Source organism: Gopherus flavomarginatus, chromosome 17, assembly GCF_025201925.1.
Source record: "Gopherus flavomarginatus isolate rGopFla2 chromosome 17, rGopFla2.mat.asm, whole genome shotgun sequence".
Classification (NCBI taxonomy): Eukaryota; Metazoa; Chordata; order Testudines; family Testudinidae; genus Gopherus; species Gopherus flavomarginatus.
In genome coordinates, this window is record NC_066633.1 from 8,120,332 (window position 1) to 8,142,592 (window position 22,261).

The 22,261-nt window shown below is 45.2% G+C and overlaps 1 protein-coding gene across 2 annotated transcripts in view; it reads right to left on the reverse strand.

Annotated features, from left to right (window-relative positions):
- Positions 1-10,900, reverse strand: part of RXRA (retinoid X receptor alpha) — a 227,266-nt gene extending 216,366 nt beyond the window's left edge. For both annotated transcript variants that reach the window (XM_050926989.1, XM_050926988.1), the window contains exon 1: positions 10,577-10,900. In XM_050926989.1, the coding sequence (XP_050782946.1) occupies positions 10,577-10,604 (28 nt within the window). In that variant the 5' untranslated portion in view covers positions 10,605-10,900. The remainder of the gene's footprint in view (positions 1-10,576) is intronic.
- Positions 10,901-22,261: the final 11,361 nt, after the last annotated feature.

Below are 22,261 nucleotides of genomic sequence, written 5' to 3' on the forward strand. Positions count from 1 at the left end.
CACACACCACCCATGACGAAACTGCATCGAAACAGCCCGCAGAGTTCACAGAAAAACTCTCCAGCACTAACCTTCAGCCAAATATGCAATTACAATAGGATGCTTCTGACTTAATGCTGAGAGCCTCAGAGCCGAAACTAGACAACGTTCCTGGCAGCTCTGAATACAAATGGGTCTCTCTGAAAGCTGAGCGGAGCTGTAAACCTCCAAGGGTGGAGATGCGTTAGGGACTTCGGGTTAGTGTTCTCATCTGCCTTTCGCCAGCCTTCCCCACCCCCGGTTTCTTTCTTTTCCGTGAAAGTCTATAAACCCTGATAAAAAGCCCAGGCTCCACAAAGCGAAAGACGCCATGAAAAGTAACAACCAGATGGGAATCCTATTACCATTTTATTGGTCACAAATAGCAGCCCTGCACCTTTTATCTCTTCGCTCAGCAGCAATCACACACATGATTCAATACAAGGAAAAGGGTCAGGGTTCAGAGGAGACCCAAAACCAAATATGGCAACAATAAAGGAACCTGACCGCTAACTGTGATGGGAAATCCATCCAACAACCTTGAGTCTGGCAGTTCCTTCTGGCAGCCCCAGCAAGCAAGTAATTAGCCAGAAAGGTCTCCAAAGCCACATTTTCTTCCACTTCAAGTTAAAAAGTGAGGTTGAGATCAGAAAAGTCACTCCATTAACAAAAACCTGACACCTAGTAAATTGCACTTATCTTCTCCTCATGTATCTTTGGAGGCTTTACTGCTCCATTAACTAACCAAAACAAGATTTTACTGCCCAGCAGCCTTGCAAATTTGTCAGGAACAAAAGCTAGTTTCAGGATGACCACTCCCAAGCATTTAAAGATCATGAGTCAGGCTCCCCAAAATCACAAGATTGGCTTAAAAATCGTGAGAATTTTATAAAATAATACAGTGGTTGGTTGTTTCCTTTGCCTTCTAGTTTTTGAGCCTTTCATTTTCATTCCTATTCATGTTTTCAAGTGTTTCTCTCCAGCCATAAGGAATAAAAACTTTCTTTATTTTTTAAAGGAAAGCCAAGATTCTCACATAATCACTTCATCTCAGAGAGTGGGTGTGTAGGAAACACAACAAATATCACGAGACTCGCGATAAAATCATGAGTTGGCAGCACTGCCCGGCCACTCACCAAAATCTATACACCTTTCCCCACAGTGCAAAAAATACACTCGATTCTGATTTCAGTTTTACCAAATCCATTGACTTCCGAGAGATTACTCCTGGTTTACAGGAGTGGAAATGAGCTCAAAAATCAAGCCCAATGTGAGCAAAATGTTGATTCGGCATGGGGAGAGACTAAAGGGTCTAGAACCGCAGTGTAAATTTTGCCCTGTTTTAAGGAGGAAAGTGCTGCATAGATCTTGCTCTGACTCCTCTGCACAGGGGAGAATTTCACTCCTGATTTCATTCTGCCCAGCTCAGTCTCCAGATCCAGACCCTCCTCCCAACAGTGATATGGAGCAGAAAGAACCCTGCTCTGTTTCCAAAAACCTGCCTGAGGTGCCAGGGGACGTGGCCAGAAAAATAACACCTGCTGCCACTCGTAACCAGAGCGTATTCAATGCAGATGCTGTTGTTGGGGAATCCAAACAGCCAAGATGTCCCCACACATACCCAAGTCACAGGGACTCTGCCAAACTTAACACTTCGGTTTGGTTCTCCTCTCACTCACCACTGTGCTAAGTCAGGAGTGAGTCTATCAAAGTCAGTGGAGTCGCTGAAATGGGTGTAAGTGCCAGGAATCGGGCCCAGCATGAACACGGAGCCTCTCCAGAGTCTCCCATCCTAGTTTCTCAAAGCTCTTTACCAGCAGAAATGAATGTAGCTGAACAACGTTGGACACATCAGCGTCACCGGACCCATGCAGCAGAAGGTGATCCATAGGCCCCAATCCGGCATAGCACTAAAGCACACACTTAACTGGAGGGGCGGTGGGGCCTATACCTAGCGCACTAGATTGGGAGCTAACAGACCTGGGGTGAAATCCTGGCCCTCTTGCTGTCAATGGGAATTTTGCCAGTTACTTCACAGGCCCAGGAACCCATCCCTAGGATCTAATCCCAGCTCTGCCATTGAGTGGCTGTGGGACTTTGAGGAGTCACTTCCCCTTTTTGTGCCTCTGTTTCCCCTCCTACCTTTTTTCTGTCTTGTGTATATTTAGGCTGTAGGCTTTTCGGGGCAAGGACTGTCTCTCACTATGTGTACATACAGCCCCTTGCACAATGCAGCCCTGATCTCAGTTGGGGCCTCTAAAGTAGACACTACTGCAGGGGTCGGCAACCTTTCAGAAGTGCTGTGCTGAGTCTTCATTTATTCACTCTGATTTCAGGTTTCAAGTGCTGGTAATACATTTTAATGTTTTCAGAAAGTCTCTTTCTATAAGTCTATAATATATAACTAAACTATTGTTGTATGTAAAGTAAATAAGGTTTTTAAAATGTTTAAGAAGCTTCATTTAAATTTAAATTAAAATGCAGAGCTCCTCAGACCAGTGGCCAGGACCTGGGCAGTGTGAGTGCCTGAAAATCAGCTCACGTGCCACCTTCGGCACATGTGCCATAGGTTGCCTACCACTGCACTACTGTAAGACAAAGAATAGACGATACTAATAAATCATTTTAAGCAGGTGAGTAGTCCTATCTGAACTGGAATCACACTCCAGGTCTTTGGACTCCCAGTCCGAGGCCTTCCATAACTGCAAGACCATGTTTGTTTAACTCAACTTCAGATAAAATGAGGGGGTTCCAGCCAGAAGACCAGAAAATCCCTTGGCAATGTGTTCAAACCAGAGCACAAATAACTGACACCTTTTAGGGAAAACCCCTCTGCCCTAGAATGTAGGCTCAGCACATCCAGTACCTGCCCCCATCTTCTCTTCTAATGCCACTTCACTTTCTGTTGATCAGTTGCCAGGAGAGCTAGTCCAAACCCAGAATGTCCATTCCCCAGGGAATTCCGACATGTCAACATTTGTTTTAGTTCTGACTCAGAACATTTTTTTAAAATGTCCCATGAAATGAAATTTTCTGAAATATTTCATTTTGGATCAATCCAAATGTTGCGTTTTGGTCAAGCATTTTGTTCCGGGTTTATTTTAAATGTTACTTTAGCATTTGGAATAATACATTTTCAAACAAAAAGTCATTTCAAAATGAAAAATCAAAATGTTTCCTTTCTGGGGGTCCCTCCTCCCCAAAAAAATCCCCAAACTTTGTCAAAATAGACACATTCCAATGGAAAGTTCTGATCTTGACAAAGCAACATTTTCTGATGGGAAAACGTTCCACTGGAAGATTTTCAAGAGGGTCTAGTTGCTGGCAAGCAAGGGAGAAGAGGAATAGTTTGCAGGGTTTTTTAAATTCTTATTTGTCTCTCCCGTCAACTGCTTTGCTCTGCCTTCGCGCCGAGAAGCCTTTGGAGAGACGCAGCCTCTGGTCTCTTCTACTCTGTCCTCCTTCCAGCCATCTCCTTTTCTTTGAGAAGTACGGGGGGGAGAAGGGGAGGAGAAATAAAAGACCTTCCAAGAGGAAAAAGTCAGAAAGCTGTTTTTGTGTGTGTGTGAAACGTTCAGCGCTATCCCGTAGTCTAGTCTTTAAATGAAATAAAATACAGCAACTACTGACAAAAACAATTAAAATAAAACCACCCAGGCAGCTTCCTCGTTGCTTTGTAGTTATGGAGAGGTTTAAAGCCCACCTGGGTCTTTTAGGAAACATTACGGAACCCTCTCCCTGGGCTGGATCCTGCGCTGACACGCAGCTTAGTTCTGCTAAGCGCCTTTTCATTGATAAAATTCCAGCCTTCAGAAAGGAAGGACAGACTAGTCATTAAAGAACTCAGGAGATCTGGGTTTAATTGCTGATTTGGCCTCAACCTCCCTGTAAAACCTTGGACAAATTACTTCATTGCTCCATGCCTCTGTTTCCCCAGCTCTAGAATTGGGATAACGATACTTCCTCCCCTCCCAGGGGTGCTCTGAAGATGTCTAGGAGATGCTCACGTAGAATGGTGCTGAGGGCCATGGAAGTGGATAATAAGTCAGCTCATCACAAAAGACTGTCCCCTTCAATATACACTGCTTCCTTCAGCCTAGTTTTCAATGTACTGAGCCTTGCGCAGCCATTCTCTATGAGGGGCAGTATGGTTTAGTGGCTAGGATATTAGACTGCAAGGGAGTGGAGTTCGGGGATTAGCACAATTCCCTTCATCTGCAGGGCCCTGTGTTCAAATCCTGGTGCACACCACCAGTGAAAAAGAATTTGATTTCTTGTCTGCATAACTGGAAATCATCACACAGATCAGCAATACCACTGGCAAGCCTGCATTCAGGAGTCACCATGGCTGGACTTATCCAGGGTACTACAGCTCGGGGGGGAAGGTGCATTGGCAGAGCTTGGAGCAGAGCAGCTGGGAATCAGAAACGTTCAAGCCCTAACAAACGGTACCAAAAATGGGTAAAGGCCTTTATACCTGAAGGTGTGTTTGTCTGATAAACTCCAGAGCTGCCCTGCCATAGTGACAAGCTACAAAAGCTTCCCAGAAAGGACTTCACAGCCTTACGCTAAGTTGTTGGCCACTGGAGTATCCAGCAGACCGACATCAGGCATGGGGTCAAGTGCGCTTTCACCTTGTCTTAGTTTTTACCAAAACACCCGCCACCTAGTAAATAAAGAGAAGTCCCTGAACCAAACCCTGCATGTTCCCAGTGTAAGGAACCACTCTTGGCTTCCAGGGTTTTGCCCAAGAATGTAACATGACCCTGACATTTGGATGACTCTAGAACTTCTGTGAACTCAGGTCTTGGGGGGGTAGGGGGTCGTGACATCATCTGGAGCCAGAGGCCCTGCCCCGCTTCTGCAAGGAGATCGGCGCCGACACAGCTTTGTTTGTTTATTTTTGTTAACGGTGCCACGAAAAATTCAGACGGGTGGCAGACTCATGGCTGTGAGGAACCTGCCCCCTACCCGGGCCGCTCAACCGCAACCCTCCACTCAGAGTATTTTTAACCCATCTCTCAAAAAAATATTTATCTTTGCATTCAGAAGGTTGAGGGACAACGTTGTGGTATATTTCTCCAGCAAGATGTTGTGATTCTCTCTTGGTCTGTGAACAGGATGGAAATGCCAACAATAATATTTGCAATGAATAACTAAAATTCTGTGGATTTCTCTCTGTGTCTCTTTCTTTTAAATAAAACAAGAGAAGGGTAGATTCTGCTCTCTGTCATACCAGCGTAAATGTGGAGTCCACTGACCCTCAGGGAATTGATTGCACATGTATAGCAGAGTTCTGAATCCAACCGAGGTGTCTTATAAACACAAAAACCCCTTTCCAACTTATTTTGCATACGTAAAGTCGGGAGGTCCGGCACTATATTAGATCCAAAGATATAAAAGCTGAACAGAAGAATTATTGTGCATATCTCAGTCCCCTGAGGACCTGATCCTGTGCACCTCACGGAGATGCGAAGCACCGTTATTTGTCCAGATCATTGGATTTCCTTTTATTTCCAAGCACACTCAATGAAGACTCAATTGTCTCAAGATCCGGCAAAAAAAAAATATTTGTTAATAAAAACACATTCTGTCAAAAAATGGCCTTTTTCTCACAATTGAAAATTCTGCGAATTGTTTTTTTACATTTTTCTCTGATAAAAACCTTCTTTTCATTTTGCAGAGGAAGGGCTTCTTATTTGCCCTCTTTTTTCTTTCCCCTCCTTTTTTTTCAGTGGCAAAATAGGGAAAAGGGGCAAAGGCGGAAAGTGCCCCCGGGGAAAGGAGAAAACAAAAAACATTAAAAACAAATGATCGTGTTCTAAATTCATCCTTTTCACAAACCTGAATATGAAAACAGCTTTGAAATTTTTAACCGTTTGGGGGTTTCTCCCCCACCCCCTCATTTTCCACCCAGCTCTGGTCACATCACGTCTTCCAGCTCAGACATAGTGCATCAGGATACAGCTTGGGCCACAAACAGGAATCGGTCAGATGCGTCTCCTCTGTGACGCCTTTTATTCACATAACGAAATCCGACACAGAATTCTGCCCAATGACCAGTCTCGGATGGTGACCAGGCCCCACTTAACAGGGATATAAGCAAGTCAAGATGAAGGTGCATAGGCAGTCCAGAAGTTTACATGCTTGGTGGCCTTTAACCAATCTGGATAGTTTCTTATTCTCCCCAGCACTTTGTTCTCTACCACATTCCTTTCCTTCAAAATAAAACCCTGACTTTTTTTTTGGTAACCCTGCCTGACACTTTTGCTTATTTTGATTCTACAGTTTCTTGGACAGCCAATATTAAAGCCACGTCCCGAGCAACTGCAACTGTCCCTGGTTGAACAGCTCCAATGGGAAGACGGACTTTATGAACATGGAGATCAAATGAATTGAGCCACTCTGCGACCTCTGGCTGGGAAACAGACCTTGGATTCAACAAAAGACTCCAATTTAACTGTTTCTTTCCTCCAAGAGCCTGATGCTCAAGTGTGATTTTCCTAAATGCACCTGTTCTGCAAAACCAGGTACAGCTAACTAGTCACTGTAGATTTTTTTTTCTATCTATCCATGAATCTATGAAAATAAAAGCAAGTACAAAAGTTATTGGTTTGTAATGTTCAGACACAGACCAAGCAAACAAAAACAGAGATTAGTTTCGCATCTGTATTTCTCTTATCAAACTCTGTCTTGGTATTGATAAAGTCCTAGTCCAGCCTAGTGCAAGAGCATAACCCAACTAACACAAAGCATACCATCAGCCTGAATGTCTGTAATCTCGTCCCACCAGCCTGTGCTGAGAGCATGCGCGATAACATCTTCTTGTTTTTCTCCTTCTGAGGAGCCAGCACAGCATGGCTGATGTAAAAGGGTGAGTCCAAAATAAGAAGGTCCCTGGCCATTTCGTACCTTGTAGAAGGGAAACCGACAGCCCATTACAAAGAAGGCCCGTGTGCACCAAGAGTTATTTGGGAGTTTCACTCTGGAGAATTGTCCACTCCAGTGTCCCTGAGCAGCATAGCCATCTCGGAAAGGCAGTCATGGGAAGAGAGGCAGATACTGAGATATTAGGAGTACTGAGATACTAGTCATTGAAAGGCTTTTGGAGGGCAAGTTCAGGGCCTGGTATTAGCTGGGGAACAGTGCAGGGTGGAGCATTAAGGGGGGGGCGTTCTCAGAACCCCACGGCGGTTAGAAGATGTACTGGCACATAGTGCGCTAACTGGCATTTCTTCGTGGCATTCACTGGTACGCAGATAGGTACACTAGACTATAATCTTTAATGGGCCCAGCTCTGCCCTCATTTACATCGGTGACATTGGTGGCGTTAGCCGAGGGTCACTGAGGGCAGAACGTGGCCAGAAATCTTTACTTATTGATCCTCTTTAGGCCATATTGAACCCCAAGGAGTCTTCAGTGGGACTGCATAGTACCCAAGGCCTGATTCTGGCCCTCTACCAGTATGTGTTTTCTGTGATCATCCAACTAAGAGCCCTACGCTTTGCAGGGAATACAGGAACTGCACAAACTTTTTTTTCCCATAATTCACCCTCTGATTACATCTGCCAGCTTCCCCCGCTGTCCCTCTAATATTTCCAAAACAGTCCCATGCTCAACAAAGTCACTTCTCCCTGTTCCTTACCAATCAGACTCCACAGAGCTGCAGACGACCCCTGTCCCAGCGAGACATTCTGATTTCTGCTGCGAAGGACTCAGACAATATTCCAAGGGGTTTCTCTCTTCCTTGAGCTCTGCATCTGCCCTCTCTGACTAAACATGAACCTTCATCTCCCCAGGCTGAGCCTGGTGCCCTACACACAAACCAAACTTTTACAAAGGTGGAAAATGCCCCTGGGTAAAGCCTGGGAATTGTTCATACCCGCATGTCATTAACTAACGCTGAGCTCCCAGTTCAAACAGCTCCTGAAAGCGGATGAATCTCTAAGCTAATGGGTTTAGTTAGCTTTGTGGATCTTCTCTGAATGCTTCACTAGACAGACAAGATCCTGATGGGCTGAAGTGTGTGTTGCAAATTTCTATAGCAGAGAACCAGGCCCTGCCTCCACCATTTATAAAGGAGTTTATAAATCAGCTTTTTTTTCACTTGCATCAGGGTAACAATCCATCAGCCTGGTCCCACACGTTCCCCACTCCCCACCCCCCTACTTAAGATCAAATTTCTAATAACGCTACATTTTGTTTAGGGCATATAACGCCTGGCTATCAAAATATCTCAGGTACTATAGAAAAACAAAAGTATCAATTTAGGAACTCTGTAGAGGTTTTTGCCTTTGTCTTTGATGCGAGCACCTAGGTGGCTCCCAACATGAAGTGTAAATAACATACAAAGCTGCAAATAAAATGAAGGCATTTGTTGGGGGAAGGCAGAGAGACAGCATCACCCGCACTCGGCAGAACATGCTTTTTTAATGGTTTCAGATGCTTTGGTTTCAACCACCCAAAATAGCGGTAATAAAAAACTAAATCTGTTTGATTGAAAATTAAAGATGTTACGGGTGTCAAGCTGCAGAGGGGATATTTCCACTTGGAACAGCCACTTGGGCACTTCAAGGGCATTTTTATCGCCCATCAAAATCAATTGCATGTGGCAATAAAACCACAATGATTTTTAGGACCATATCAGGTCCAAAGGACCCGACATAGAGCGCAGGGGCTGAGGCTGCTCCAGCTGAATGACCGCCGGCGCATGGACGAATGGAAGGCACCGGTTTTGTTGTTGTTTATTCTGCCATAAAAGCAGAGGTTCATGTTAATTAAAAGGGTGACTCTTTAAAAGGATCCGTGCGCCGATATGAACCAAGAGAACTCAGAGATCAGGGCAGCATCTTGCTCTGCATCATGCTACGGTGCTGTAGCTCATGTCATATGTGCGACCAGCCCTAGTACCCTACTAATACAACCTGGGGGTAAAAAGGTGAGATGGAATTTAGGGCCCGATCTTGTGCCCACTGATACATCATCAGTTTTGCCATTGAGCTCAGCGAGAGCAGAATTGGGCCTATGGTCTGACCTGTGAATTCCCTGTTTCTGTAGCTAAGAGTTATTCTCCCAGAGGAGTTTGCTATAACTTTTTTTTTTTTAAATACTGTCCTGTAGAATAAGTGCAAAGCCACAGCACTTTTCTGAAATAGAGACACGAGGAAGCTTTTACTCTTACAAGCCAAGACTTGACTCCCTGGCTTAAACGCTGGCAAAACCCAGCTGGAAATAAATTTAAAACACAATAAAACAAAACCAACGAACCATCGGGTGTGATGCATTTTTTTCTGGAAAAAGAAGGACGAGGCAACTGAAATACATCTTTTGGATCAGCACTTGACTGTCAATGTATAACAGGCAGGCACCTTTAACCCCAGCAATTACATTTATCTCTGCCAGCCTGCACACTGCAAATGCCTAGGGAGGAAGGAGAGGAGAGGGGTGGAATAGAAAAAAAAAAAAAGGATGAAACAAACAAGTAAATAAAGAAAAAAAAAGACGTTGCAACATGTCGAACAGGGCTCCAGAAATAAAACAGAGCATTAGCTCAGAGCAAGGCAGAGCCACAGCCTGTTGTGCAAAACAAAACAAACCAATCTCTGGAGTGGGGGGGGTGCCCCTCAAAATAGCACTGAGCACCCAGTTTTATCTCCAAACCTGCTTTTTCTTTTAAAACGGACAAGGCTGGAGGGGTTGGTTCCTATGCCCCAAACCTGTGATCGGAGTTTTGGGAACCGCTTTTAAGCAAACTTTAGTTGCTGTGGTTCTGCTCTGGCTGCACCTTCGCTGGTCCCGCGTTTGAAAATAGCGCTTGCGACTGTCACTTGCCTTCGCAGATCTCTCGACCTCTCTCGCATTTTGCTCCCTAAAAAATGTCTCCAGATTGTCCCATCTTCCCTCTCTTCCTCCTCGCCCCCCCCCCCCCGGCCCCACGCCAGCAATGCCAGTCCCGTGCCATCTCCCAAACACTCCGCACACGAAACCACACGCATTTCCAACCCTGGTCACAGCACTTTTTAAAACCAAACAAATAACATAAATCAACTCCCCCTTCCTCAGCAGTAGCTTAATCTGTGGTTTCCATCTGCAAAACACAATGAGGCTCGCTCGACACGTTGTCTTACCCAGAAAAGGCAAGGGAGGGGAGAAGGGCTTGAGGGGAAAACAACCAGACACTCCTCTACTCAAATTGTTCCTTGCAAAGAGGGACAAACCCACCGAACAAGGATCGAGGCTTCCCAGGGCAGTCGGCGAAACTGACAACAACTCTCCACGCTGCAGCGGTCACCCCAAATGCCTCCCCTTCCCATGCATTAAACAAGCCTGCTCCTGCCTCCCTGCAATCGCGCGTGGAAAAGGGGGCATGGGGGGGTCCCGGGTCAAACGATCAGCGCTGCAATAAAGCCACTTTTTTTCATACCCCCCCTCCACTTCTCCGATCGTCTCTCCTGTCCTCCGTCCTTCCCCCACCCCCCAAACCCCTGGCGATCTGGAGCATTTCAAGCCGAAGACATTGCGCCGAGTGGCAAAGAAGCAGCCTTTGCAACAAACTCACCCAGTGGCAGGAAATGTTTGGTGTCCATATCGGGGGTTTAACTCATGCCAAAGCGATTTGTGAAGATCGGCGGAGGCAAAACACACGCGCGCGCGCAGAAATCAAAGCAAAAGAGAGGAAAAAAAACGGGGGAGGTGAGAGGGGCAGGCCAAAAACAAAACAAAAATCAGAGCCCGCAGCTTGGCCTTGATTTGAAAAGCAGCAGCAGCAGAAGGCAGCCCGCACGGGAGCGGGTGGGATAGGAAATCCAGTCCCCGTGTGTGTAAGCCCAAGGCAGGGGGAGTTGTTTCAAACTCACCCAACACTGTAACTAAAGTACTTGTGTCTCTGTGTCTCTCTATTCCAACTACAGGAGCTGCAATGCAAAGGGGACCCCGCCAAGGGGGAGCGGGAGGGCCAACCTGGTAGCAGCGACGGCGCTGCCAGCTGGGAGTCTGCAACCGACCAGTTTTAAGGGTTGGCGGCTGTGGGCTTCAGTCCTCAACTCGTTTTCTGGAGGGCGGGGTGGGGGCTTTCAGAGGGGGCTGCTCGAGGATCAGAAGAACCACCGTAAATTGTCTCATGCCTGCAAATGTTAATTTAACAAAGCTGCAGGATTTAAAGACTATTAAAGTGCCAAATCACAGGTACATTTATTTGAGGAGGAGGAGGATAAAGGACCTGCTCTGTTGTGTAAATGCTGCTGGATAAAGCCCTTGCTGGAGTGATTCCCTTCAGTACTTTTATGGGGCTTTTCATCTGGGTTAGAAAGCCTGGACCCAGCACTGAAACTTGAGTTTGTACAGGTAAGTAGCTAGTAAGGTGATTGACTAGAGCCAATGAAATCAATGGGATTACTTCTGTGAGTAAAGGATGCAAGATGAGGGCCTTTAGGCTGAGATTTTCCAAGCTGCCTAAGGAATTAATTTTGAGGGGAGGTTGGAGTGTTCGTATTCCAGAGGCAGCTTTGAAAATCTCTCAGCCTTATAAAGAACATTGGAGGGTGGATAAATAGGCTAGATCCGCTGGCCAGTGTCTATCAGTTGTTCAAATGATCAGTCGATCTACTATAGACACACGTGCACATGATAAACCATGTTTAAGTAACTGACACAAGTCACAAAGTGCAAACTTAAGAAAGACACGAACAAGCTCCTTCCCCTCCGGAAAGAGCAAAGTGTGAGTTCTGACTCCAAGGGGCTCTTCCCTTTCTCAAGTTGTCTCATAGACTTTACAGTCAGAACAGGGACCATCATGATCATCTAGTCTGACCCTCCTGCTACTTAAACATGCTTTATTTCCTTTCCTGTAACAGAGATACAAGTCAATAACTAATGATAGGTGTGCAGCTTATCTGAGAGCTCACATACTCCAGCCTCTCGAGTGCAAACCCACCTTGGCCTTCTGTTTTTAACTGTCTGTGCTACATATCAATATATCAGGATGTCTCCAGCTTTAATACATGGTGCTCAGCCTGTTAAGAATGTGTATTAGTAACTTGATGGATCGGAACGACTTGACTGCGTGTAAAGCATATTAAGCATCATATCGACCCACACTCCGGACGACCACAATGTGCATAACGCAGGTTTGTTCCTTAGGGTGGAGTTGTTCCCGAGCTGTGGGGATGCAGGCCTGGAATGAGTGGCATGATAGCATAGATAGCCTGAAGTGGTATTGGACTGACCGCTAGGGTGTAGGAACTCAGGTGAATGGCCCTGCATTCCATTGACAAGAGCAAGTAGGAGAACACCAAGGGATCCCAACCTGGCAACCCGTTCACACCTGACTGATCCCGTTGAAGGAGACTCATGTGAGCAAGGACTCTGAGCGTGGGAGGCATTGAGGAGCAGGCCTTGAGTTTTTGAGGGGATAGAATGAAATTTTAAGTCTAAAATGAGGAAAGGTTGCAAATGTATGCTAGGGTTTCTGCTGCCCTGGCATGTCTGTCTATCTTCTGCCCATCATTGTGGTATCTGAGCCCCTGTAAACAAGGATAGAGAAAGGCTAAGGTAATTTACTATGCTAACAACTCCTCCTGCAGCCTCTTTAGTGTGTCTGTGTTAGGGGACAGGCACCCACCCTGGTCCCTTCTACCCAGAGGGCAAGAGGGTTGTGATCACACCAAAGGGGCAAACTGCTGCTAATCCCCACAATCCCTATGTGGACCAGCTCGGGGACCATGAACAGAACGGGGCCTCCCTCTCCACCCCTTGCACAACTAGCAATAGCAATACATTACAACAGGAATGAAAAATGCCAGCCAGACCCATTCTGCGTCAGCGGCAAGCGGCTGCAGCCTGGCACTCATTGGGAGCTGTAGAAGTAAAAACAGAATAAAGCAGCGCACTTCTTTTTATCCTTTGCTCCTGTAATTTAAGCATGTCCAAACAGATTGGTGTGTGTGCGTTTATAACTGGTAACATCATTTGCTCCCGGGCTGGGACCTTGCATGTCAAGTTTCATCTCCCAGGCAATTTTTATGGCTGAGTTTGTTATATGAACTCCTGGGGAAAAACAAGAACAAATGGGAGTGGGCTTGTTTGAGGGGAGCAGGTCCAGCCTTTCTAATTATGGTGCAGCTGTGTGAAAGTTGGACATTTAATACATGCATGTGTGTGACACTCAACAATGCAAGGGCAGAGATCAACTTCACCGAAGCCGAAGTCAACTATAATCAATTGTGTCTGAACGCACTAATCTAAAAAGGGCTGAACTCATTTGTAGGGGCAGCGAACCTTGGGCTTGCCCCGAAATGAGCGAGGTAAAGGCCCGCGCATGTATAGATCAATATATCCAAATTCTGCACTCGTCGACATCACTGAAGTGAAAGGAAAAATTGGCCCATTATGAATCTGTGGATGTTTATATAGGAAGATTGGTAGATAATAATGGGTTACACCATCAGCTGGTGTATCCAGGCTACACCCTTATGAGACGCTAACGGAGGGTCTGGCTCAGCATTCCACCCCACAGTGTGTTAAAGCTGATAAACACAATGACACAGTAGCCACTGCTGAAAACAGACCTTTGTAGACAATAAAACGTGAAGTTTTCATATCTAGTGTGTTTCTCCTAGCAAGCTGTTTGGAGTAAATTACATTTTTCCCCAACCAGCCCAAAAGAGCTGCTGTTCAGTGCAATCCAAATGTTAATTGTAGTGGCAATAGGTCTGATCCTGCAGTTGTTATTCCAGTGATACTGCCAATGGGAATTTTACCTTGCAGAAGGCTGCCAGACGAGGTCCCATATTTGCAGTCTCCATGAGATGCCAGAAAGTGGCATGGATATTTCTATGGTGTTACAAACCATTCACACACCCCTGCCCAAAATTAATTTTAATGTGCTTTAATAACCGGCATCAGGCTGCTCTGTGCTACACTGAACTCTGGCTTGGCACTTCTTAGTAAAGACTTGAATAATTTAAAAAACAATCCATTTTCAGGGCCTTTGGCTTGTACGTCTGTTTGGCACTGGGCTTCTTGGAATTCTGTTCATCCTTGCTTGTCTCCCTGATGCCTTGAATTTATTTTTAATTTCACAGTTAGGGACAGCATGAATCACACCCCACAGTTCTTGTTGGTGCAGGGTAACAACACCTTTGCTCATGTTTAGGGAATTCTTGTTTCTCACATTACAGTGGGAAATGGATTCCCATGCTGTGGTTGGCTCTTGCTATAAAATCTAGCCGCGGCTGAGGCTCAGCTGAGTACAGACAGCCCTACCCAGCACAGACTCCACCTTGTATGGGAATTGGGTGTTTAAATCCTTTTGGTGATTTTGAAAATTGCAGTCTTGATTATTTTTCCTAGCGGGATTTATTTATTTGATCTCATTTGCAACTCAGAGGTGACTGATGGAACAAAATTAGAACTTGCTGTGGTTTCCTGCTGTTCCATGTTTTCCCACACAAACAGCAAAAAGCAAGTATTTTCCACTCTAGATTACTTTTATAGCGGATTAAGGAAAACAGCGAACAAAGAAAGAACAAATATAAGGTCTCCATGAGAGATAACCCTGTGTCTATTATGGCAATTTGCCTGACGATAACTACCTCACTGTGGTTGTACTGATCTAACTGAGGTGGTAGAAATGTCTTAATGCCTTTAGTGTACATGGTAGTTCAGTGTCCAAAAGCTGTCATGCTGTTTTCCCTTTGTCATGCTGTTTTCCCTTTGTCACACAGGTGCAAATTTCCCTCATCTAGGCAACCCCTAATGCGCTGCATCTGAAATGGACACACAGTGCAGCAGACAGGGAGACAGCTCTACACTGAAAGGTGTGATAAAGAGAAAACAGAATGAAACCTTTCATACAGGCCTGCTGTGCTTGTAAAACCCATCACAGCTCGACTCTGATCCTCAGTCAGACCAGTTCATCCCCCACGAAAGTCAATGGGGTTGCATTGCCCTGCAGTCAGAATCTGGTTCATTGCCTTTAAAACTGGACACTGGTAGTAGGGGTCCCCTATTACCACCTGCCCCACCTCCACCTGCCATCAGCCCCTGTCCTTTGTTGTGTTACTGTTTTGCCCAGGAAAACAAGATGCCTAGAAACTGTTCCATTTGCCGTTCAAGCACTGGTAATCTGAAAGCTTCTTGACCATCTCACATCCCTTCTGACCTTTGGATTTTGCTAGCAGATCCCAAATCGCAAACGAAATGCACGTCCCTCAGCCCGGTATTCTACTTCCCTCATTCCAAACACAGGCAGATTAAATAAATACAGAGCATGGGGCGAGGCAGGACCTTGGTGAACAGCCTGAAAAACCTGTTTTCCCTCCCACTCTTCTTCTGTCTTATCTCTCTAGATTGTAAGCTCTTTGGGGCATGGCTATCTCTCGCTTTGTGTCTGCACAGTTCCCAGTGCAGTCTCCAGATCTCAGCTGGGATCTTCAGGCACTCCCATAATACAAAGTATCAACAGTAATGATAAAACCTGTTGAGTCCAGTTGCTGTTTCCTACAAGACACATTGCATATGCAAAACAAAACACTCTTAAGGGTATTTCCATAAGCATTGTAGATTCAAAGTTATCAGTTTATTTTTCCCAGAAGCATTTAACAGGCAGATGATGTTTGTTTGTAAAGTGAAATTTACATGATATATTTGATCTTTCATCCTGGAAACCACATTCCCACAATGAAGTTAGGCAAAAAGACTCTGCACCCTACTCTCTTTTTGAAACAACTTAACCAGAAGAACCACGAAGTGCAAGAAACATTGTCTTGTATGGTCAGCTCTTAGTATAGGACATAAAATGCTATCAAAGACCCTATCACTTCTAAGCCATAGAGGAGCATTTGTCTTTGTCTGTCTATAGCTATGCCTATGTGGTTTATCTACGTAGCACGGTCAAGTAGTTAAAACAGGCATGGGCAGTCAGGACTCCTGAGTTCTATTTCTGATCTGTCTAGCCTCTCTTGTGCCTCATTTCCCCTCGCCGGTGACACTGGAGGACGTTGCTCACCTGTTTCAAAGGGATGATGGTTGTGACGTTTAATTAATTCATATTTGTAAAACGCTTTGGCAACCTTGCAAAAAGGCTCTGAATAAGTGCAAGCCTGACTTGCATCTGCCTTACGCAACGGCTGGGGATCCATCTGAGTCTCTGGACCAGAAGTTGATTAGCAGGGAAGAGATAAAGAAAGAAAATTTCAATTGATTGAAGATTAAATATCAGATTTACAGAGCTCTGGTGAAAGAATCTGCGTTTCCCTTTTTGACTTATTACGGCCTAGATTCTTGGCAGGTGTAAATCAGTATAATGCCAGCCAAGTCAATGGAACAATATTAACTTGCACCAACTGAAGATCTGGTCCTGTGATATTACCAGTAACTCCCATTGCACTAGTAATCGGGCCAGATCCTCAACTAATGTCAATCAGTATAGTTCCAGCGAAGTATATCCAGCTCTACTGATTCATACCAGCTGAGGATCCGGCCCAGTCTATTCTGGTGCTGCTTTCTCCTCCAGCCTTCTCCCCGGCTCTGCATAGAAAACACTTTGCAAATGAAGTGTGAAGATAATATGCTTTATCAGGAGCATTTATTACTGACAATTGTTGTATAAATCATTGCCCATACACATACATATACATAAGGGGTGAATAAATATGCAACCGGTATCCAGCGCACCATCTCCTTTTCGATGATGTCAACGTAGACCCCATAAAGACTGTAGGAAATGATTCATAATATTTATATGACAGACATGATATGAACTGTAATAGTCTGTTGGGATTGAGAATATCCATAGGTCTCTGTCAGCCGCAAATGTGATTTAAATATTATATATGTGGCAACTGTAGCATTAGTAATATGATAGCTGTTATTGATAGCGGCCATAAAATGCAGTAGTTTTGCACTGAAGAATGTGAAAAATAATCTAGTGGTTTACCTAATGGTCTTCTCAGCAACGCATTGAAAGAAACTGTCCTTTCAAATGTCTCTCTCCCCCCCCCGTCATCACCATCAAGTTCTATCAGATTACTGCCAGGGTAATATTTTATTCTGCTGATGTCAGTTCATGGCATCCCAGCCTTGTAGGCCCTCCTGGCAAGACTCCAGCCGACTGCACAAAGTTTGTAAAGCGAAGAGGGTCTGTCAGAAGTCCCCTTCCTTGAGTGTAAGTTTGTACGGTAGGTCATTTGGAGGTTATCTGTGAGTATGAGTGAGAGCAGTAGGGGGTGTGTGGCATGTGGTGAGCCGAGTTCAAGGTGTAGTGAGCAATAAATTGTTCCTTCTGGGCTGTAAACAAAAAAAATGTATGAAAGGGGGGAACATCAGGACGAGATTGTCAAAAACAATGCAAGATCGGAGAAATTCAATCCAACTGGGCCAGACTGGGCACTGCATAAAAAACGGGCAGAGGAATTCCTAATCCAGTTGGCTACACAAAATCTGTTAGTCTATAAGGTGCCACAGGACCCTTTGCTGCTTTTACAGATCCAGACTAACATGGCTACCCCTCTGATACTTGACAAAATCATTCCTGGATCTAAAACAATGAGGGATCCTCAACAGGCATAAATCAGCATAGACCCATAAAACTCCAGGGAGCTACTCTGGCCCAGCATGTCGTGGACTGGGGGACTGGGAGTCAGGACTCCTGGGTTCTATTCCCACTGACTCTCTGTGTGGTCAATTCACCCATGTGGTGGTGGGGGGCCCTAGGAGGCTCTCCACCTCATGTAGGCCCCAGGATCAGGTTGCATTACAGGGCTGAAGATGGAGTGGTTCCATTATTGCAGGGAGTTTTGCACCCCTGTATGTCACAGAAAGGGCTCCATGCTAGCTCCACATAGCCCAGAGTGAGGGCAGAAAAGGGGACATGATCTGAGATTACACTGTAGACTGTAGACTAGGATACCGGGGCTGGGGGGTTGCATCCTATCCCTGGGTTGATAGGTGATGGGTTTCATCTCTCCATCTCTCTCACACTTCACTTGATTGAAGACCAGTTATCCAGTCTTTAAGCAGACTAAGCGAATTTCAGGCAAGCCACTTCATTTCTCTGTGCCTCAGTGTAACTATCTTTAAAATGGGGATAGCCAGACTTCAGAAAGGAGTCAGGAGGTAAAATTAACAAAATGCTTTGAGATCTCAGCTTTCAAGGGGCTATACAAATCCCAAGGGATGGCTAAATTCCTTTATTAATAACAACAGAGCAGACTTTACCATTCGTCTCCCCTTCCCATCTCCCTTTTCCCAGGTCTCAGCTCTGATTCTTTGTTGCAAGGAAAGCTCAAGCTTCACGCAGAAAAACGCCAGGATCCATGAATGTTTGATGAATTGCATGACCGTTAATTACCACCGGCCCTTGTTTATCTTATTAACAGAGTGCTCCGCTCTGTGAGAGGAAATCAGCCTTGCCGGGCTAAACCTCGCCAAGGGAAGGGCATTGCTCTCATACGTAACAGACGAAGAAAGGCGGATGGGGCGGGCTTGAAGACTAAATTTCAATGATCAGGAGTCTCCACGGACATGATCAGCTGTCAGAACAAAGTGTGGCTGGAGTGCTTTGAGCAACAGCAGTGAAACCCTCTTGAGGTTTCAACCCTGCCTTAAGAAGGCCATTTTTAATTCAGTCAATTGTTCTTTAAAAATGGAGAGGCTGAGCGAGAGAGAGGAGGGAGAGCTACCCAACTGATGTGCACACTGGGCACAACTGCAGCCCACTGAGAAAACGTCCCCTTTTACGCAAGGATAAGGTAAAGTTCCAGCCAGGGAGAAATGGCAGGTGCTCCCAACCGAGGAAGGTTGCTCTGTGGTTAAAATGCTGGGGTGGGCTGCTGGTGTGCTGGATTCAGTTCCCAGCTCTACCACAAGCTTCTTGTGTGACCCCGGGCAAGTCACTTAACTTTTCCGTATTTAACTTCCCCATCTAGAAAATGAAGCTAAAAGTGCATCTTCCCTCCCACTTTTTGTCTACTTAGAGTGTAAGCTCTTTGTGGCAACAGCTGTTTGCGCAGTGCCCAACACAATGGGGCCCTGATCGTGGGTGGTGACTCAACGTGCTATATGATGTTATAAAACATTGGCAAAGTTTTCTCAGTCTGGGCGCAATCGTTTTCCCAGGGATGTCTCCAGAAAAGATCCGGACATCAATTTCTGATGCCCTTCCGATGACACACAGGATTACCCTCCCTAAAATACCCCCTGACCATGCAGCTCTGTTGGCTTCAATGGGAGTTTGGCCTTTGTAAAGAGAAAGTACAAATTAAAGACAAATTTTATTCTCAGTGGGTGAAGGTTTCAAACATTACTATGGGAGTTAGTCCCTGTGAAAGTCAAGGGCAGGTGCACTGGTGTCAAGCCAAGGTAACGTCATTACAGTCAGTGGAGTTGCTCGTATTGACTCCTGCGTAACTGAGACCAGGCCTTCTATTAGGATTTCAGGTTTTAGCTTACTATGTTGTGTCTATTTTGGGGCTATTGCAGTTATGGGGAAAGGAGCAGCCCATGAGCCAGGTTTCAAATTGCTAGCTACATCCCTGATCACATCACAGAGGAGAAACCAAGGAAATGAATATACCCCAAACAAACCGAACCTCAGGGCAAGCAGCGATCAGCTGTCTAGTGCGTAGCCTTAGAAAAACAATGAACTAGAATTACATGATCCTGCCCTTGAAAACAGATCCATTTGTGACCGAATCTGTGACTCTGGGAACACACAGCTCTGGTCTCTCTCTTTGCTTTGTGCGCTAAATGGCAAGAAATACTATCTTGCATGCAGGCCTATCACGCTGATATCTTAAGGGATTTCATTCCCCAGGATTACATTTTAATATTTTAAAGCAAACAGGACGTACATTTCCCGTTTAATCCAAAGCAACAGACTTAGCGGGCAGAACTGGGACTTCATAGGATGGGGATGTATGCAGATTTATTCAGAGAACAAATGGATTTAAGGAAATGAGTTAGTGGATCTCTCAGAATTCTGTACAGGACAATTAGGAGACTACAATAGGGAGTCCTGTCCCTTTTCTCGATACATCCCTGGGAGAATAGCATGGCAAAGCTGCGAGTTTAAACAAGGTGTCCTGAATCCTAGTCCTTCCTCTTAAATATCTTATAGTTCATAAATACACCACATTTCATATAAGGTAGCGAATGTCTATTCAAAGAGCAAGGGGGCTAACCATAAATTCACAGTTTTAAATCTGTTGGACTCTTTGTCTCTCACTCACCCTGGTGTGAATTAGGAGAAACTCCATGGAAGTCACTGGGCCTGTTTCTCCTCTCAGTTACACTAGTATAAATCAGGAGTCAACTCAGTTGAAATAAATGGAACTGCACCAGTATGAGATCAGAATATTGCTGCTATAAAACCTGCATGAGATTGGAATCAGCCCCAGTGTATTACAAGGAAGCTAGAACCAGCGCCTGGCAATATTATTATATTTTGAAATCTGAAAAAAAAAAAGAGAAGAAAAAATTGATCGTAATTTCCTTCTGATTTGGAAAATCAAATCCTCTAGGCATGGACCCCGTTCCTCTTCCTTTCCTCCAGTCCCTCTGTGTGTGTCATTCTAGCCCACAGGGCTGTCGCGGTCTGCAGTTCTACTGGAGTGTTAGCTCTTTATTATTTCTCTCCCTAGGCGAAGCGGCGGGGGGACACTCTCTATGAAAGATGCCATATAAAAATAAATGGAATTGAATTAGGATAACAACTAAAGCCATTTCTTCTCAGTCCTCACATCAATCCATTTAGTCTGATTATCTGGATCCTCCAAAGGAAGATTTGCATCTTGCTCTTGCCAATTTCCACTGTTCCTTCCCTCCCCCTTAGATGAGCCTAGTCAGTTTCTAATTTGTAGTCTTTTTTTTTTTCCCTCCCCTGCATAGAGGCTTCAAAGAGATTTTTACCTGGCAATCAATTTTCTTGGCAGGTTGGATTAAGTGGTGATTAAGTGGTCAAATTGCAGCAAGTGACAAAATTATAATGAAATTTTCAGGACTTAAATTAAGCTAAGGGAAGCAAATACCCTCTTTTAAAAGAAATAATGACGTGGAAGGCCTGGAACATAATGAGAAGTGTATCAGTGGCAATTTGATTTTTTAATGGGAGGTTGCATGCTGACATGCAGTGGCTTCCACAAATTCAGTGGTGAATATTTTATGTTCATAACATGCTCACAGAGAAGTTAAATAGAGAATATAAATACACTTGCCAGAATATTGCAATTTAACATTACTTTATTTCTTAGAATTCAGAACAATAACACACAAAAGCCCAAATCAGAGAGAGACAAAGCAGGCTGCTCGCTAAGGCAGGCTGGTACCACTCACCCCGCCTTATTCTGGGTTGGATGTCTGCTGAACTGACCACTATTAGGTCCAGACTGCACACACTGTACAGAGACACACACACACTCCCCAGCCTGTAAGGAAGACCAGGAAAAATCATGAAATTTAAAGTGACAGCCTACAAGTTTAACACAGTTTTCAATGCACCACAGCGTGCAGCGTTGGAGTCCTGTATCTGACTGAGGCTGGAGCATGTCATACAGTGAGGGGTGGGAAACTAACACCACGTGAATAGCACTAAGGCTGTGGGACAAACCGAGGCCTCTGTTTTAGACTCAGTCACACATTGTGAAGAGGAGGCTTATGGGCTTGAGTATCAGTTCAGGATGGAGCTTCAGTCTTAACCTGGCTGCTTTTTTCTCATGCGTACACCGATCGTTTCATTTTAAATTCAGCTGGGTGGCTGAAATTCACACTGGCACACAGGGGATGCCCTAGGGTTGGGCTGGAGGCAAGGAGAATGGCGCAAACAAGACACCTAAAGTAGCCTTCTCAACACAATGTGCTGCAGAGGTGGTATCAGCGAGAGCCAAGAACACTGGGGCGGGGCTGCTGTTGCCCCAGTGGTCCTGACACCCTCGGTCGTTGGGAAAGGTGATCATCAGCCTGTGGGTCTGTGAAGGGTGTAAATCCTCCAGGTGGCAGAGCAAGTAGTAATGGGAGGAGTTAGAGCAAAGGTGTTTGATGCTGCGGGGCAGGGGGCACTCTAAGGGAGAGGTCTAGTGGGTTGTGGATTACTCTCCCAAGTTGGAATTCAATTGTTTGAGTCTCTGAAAATGGGTCTGGACAAAGCCTTGGAGAATAAACAGTGCTATGGGGGGAATTATTCCCCCCCCCCCACAATCCCAGGGGGATGGAGATGATGAGTCAATCTATCTTTCCCTTCTGTGATTTC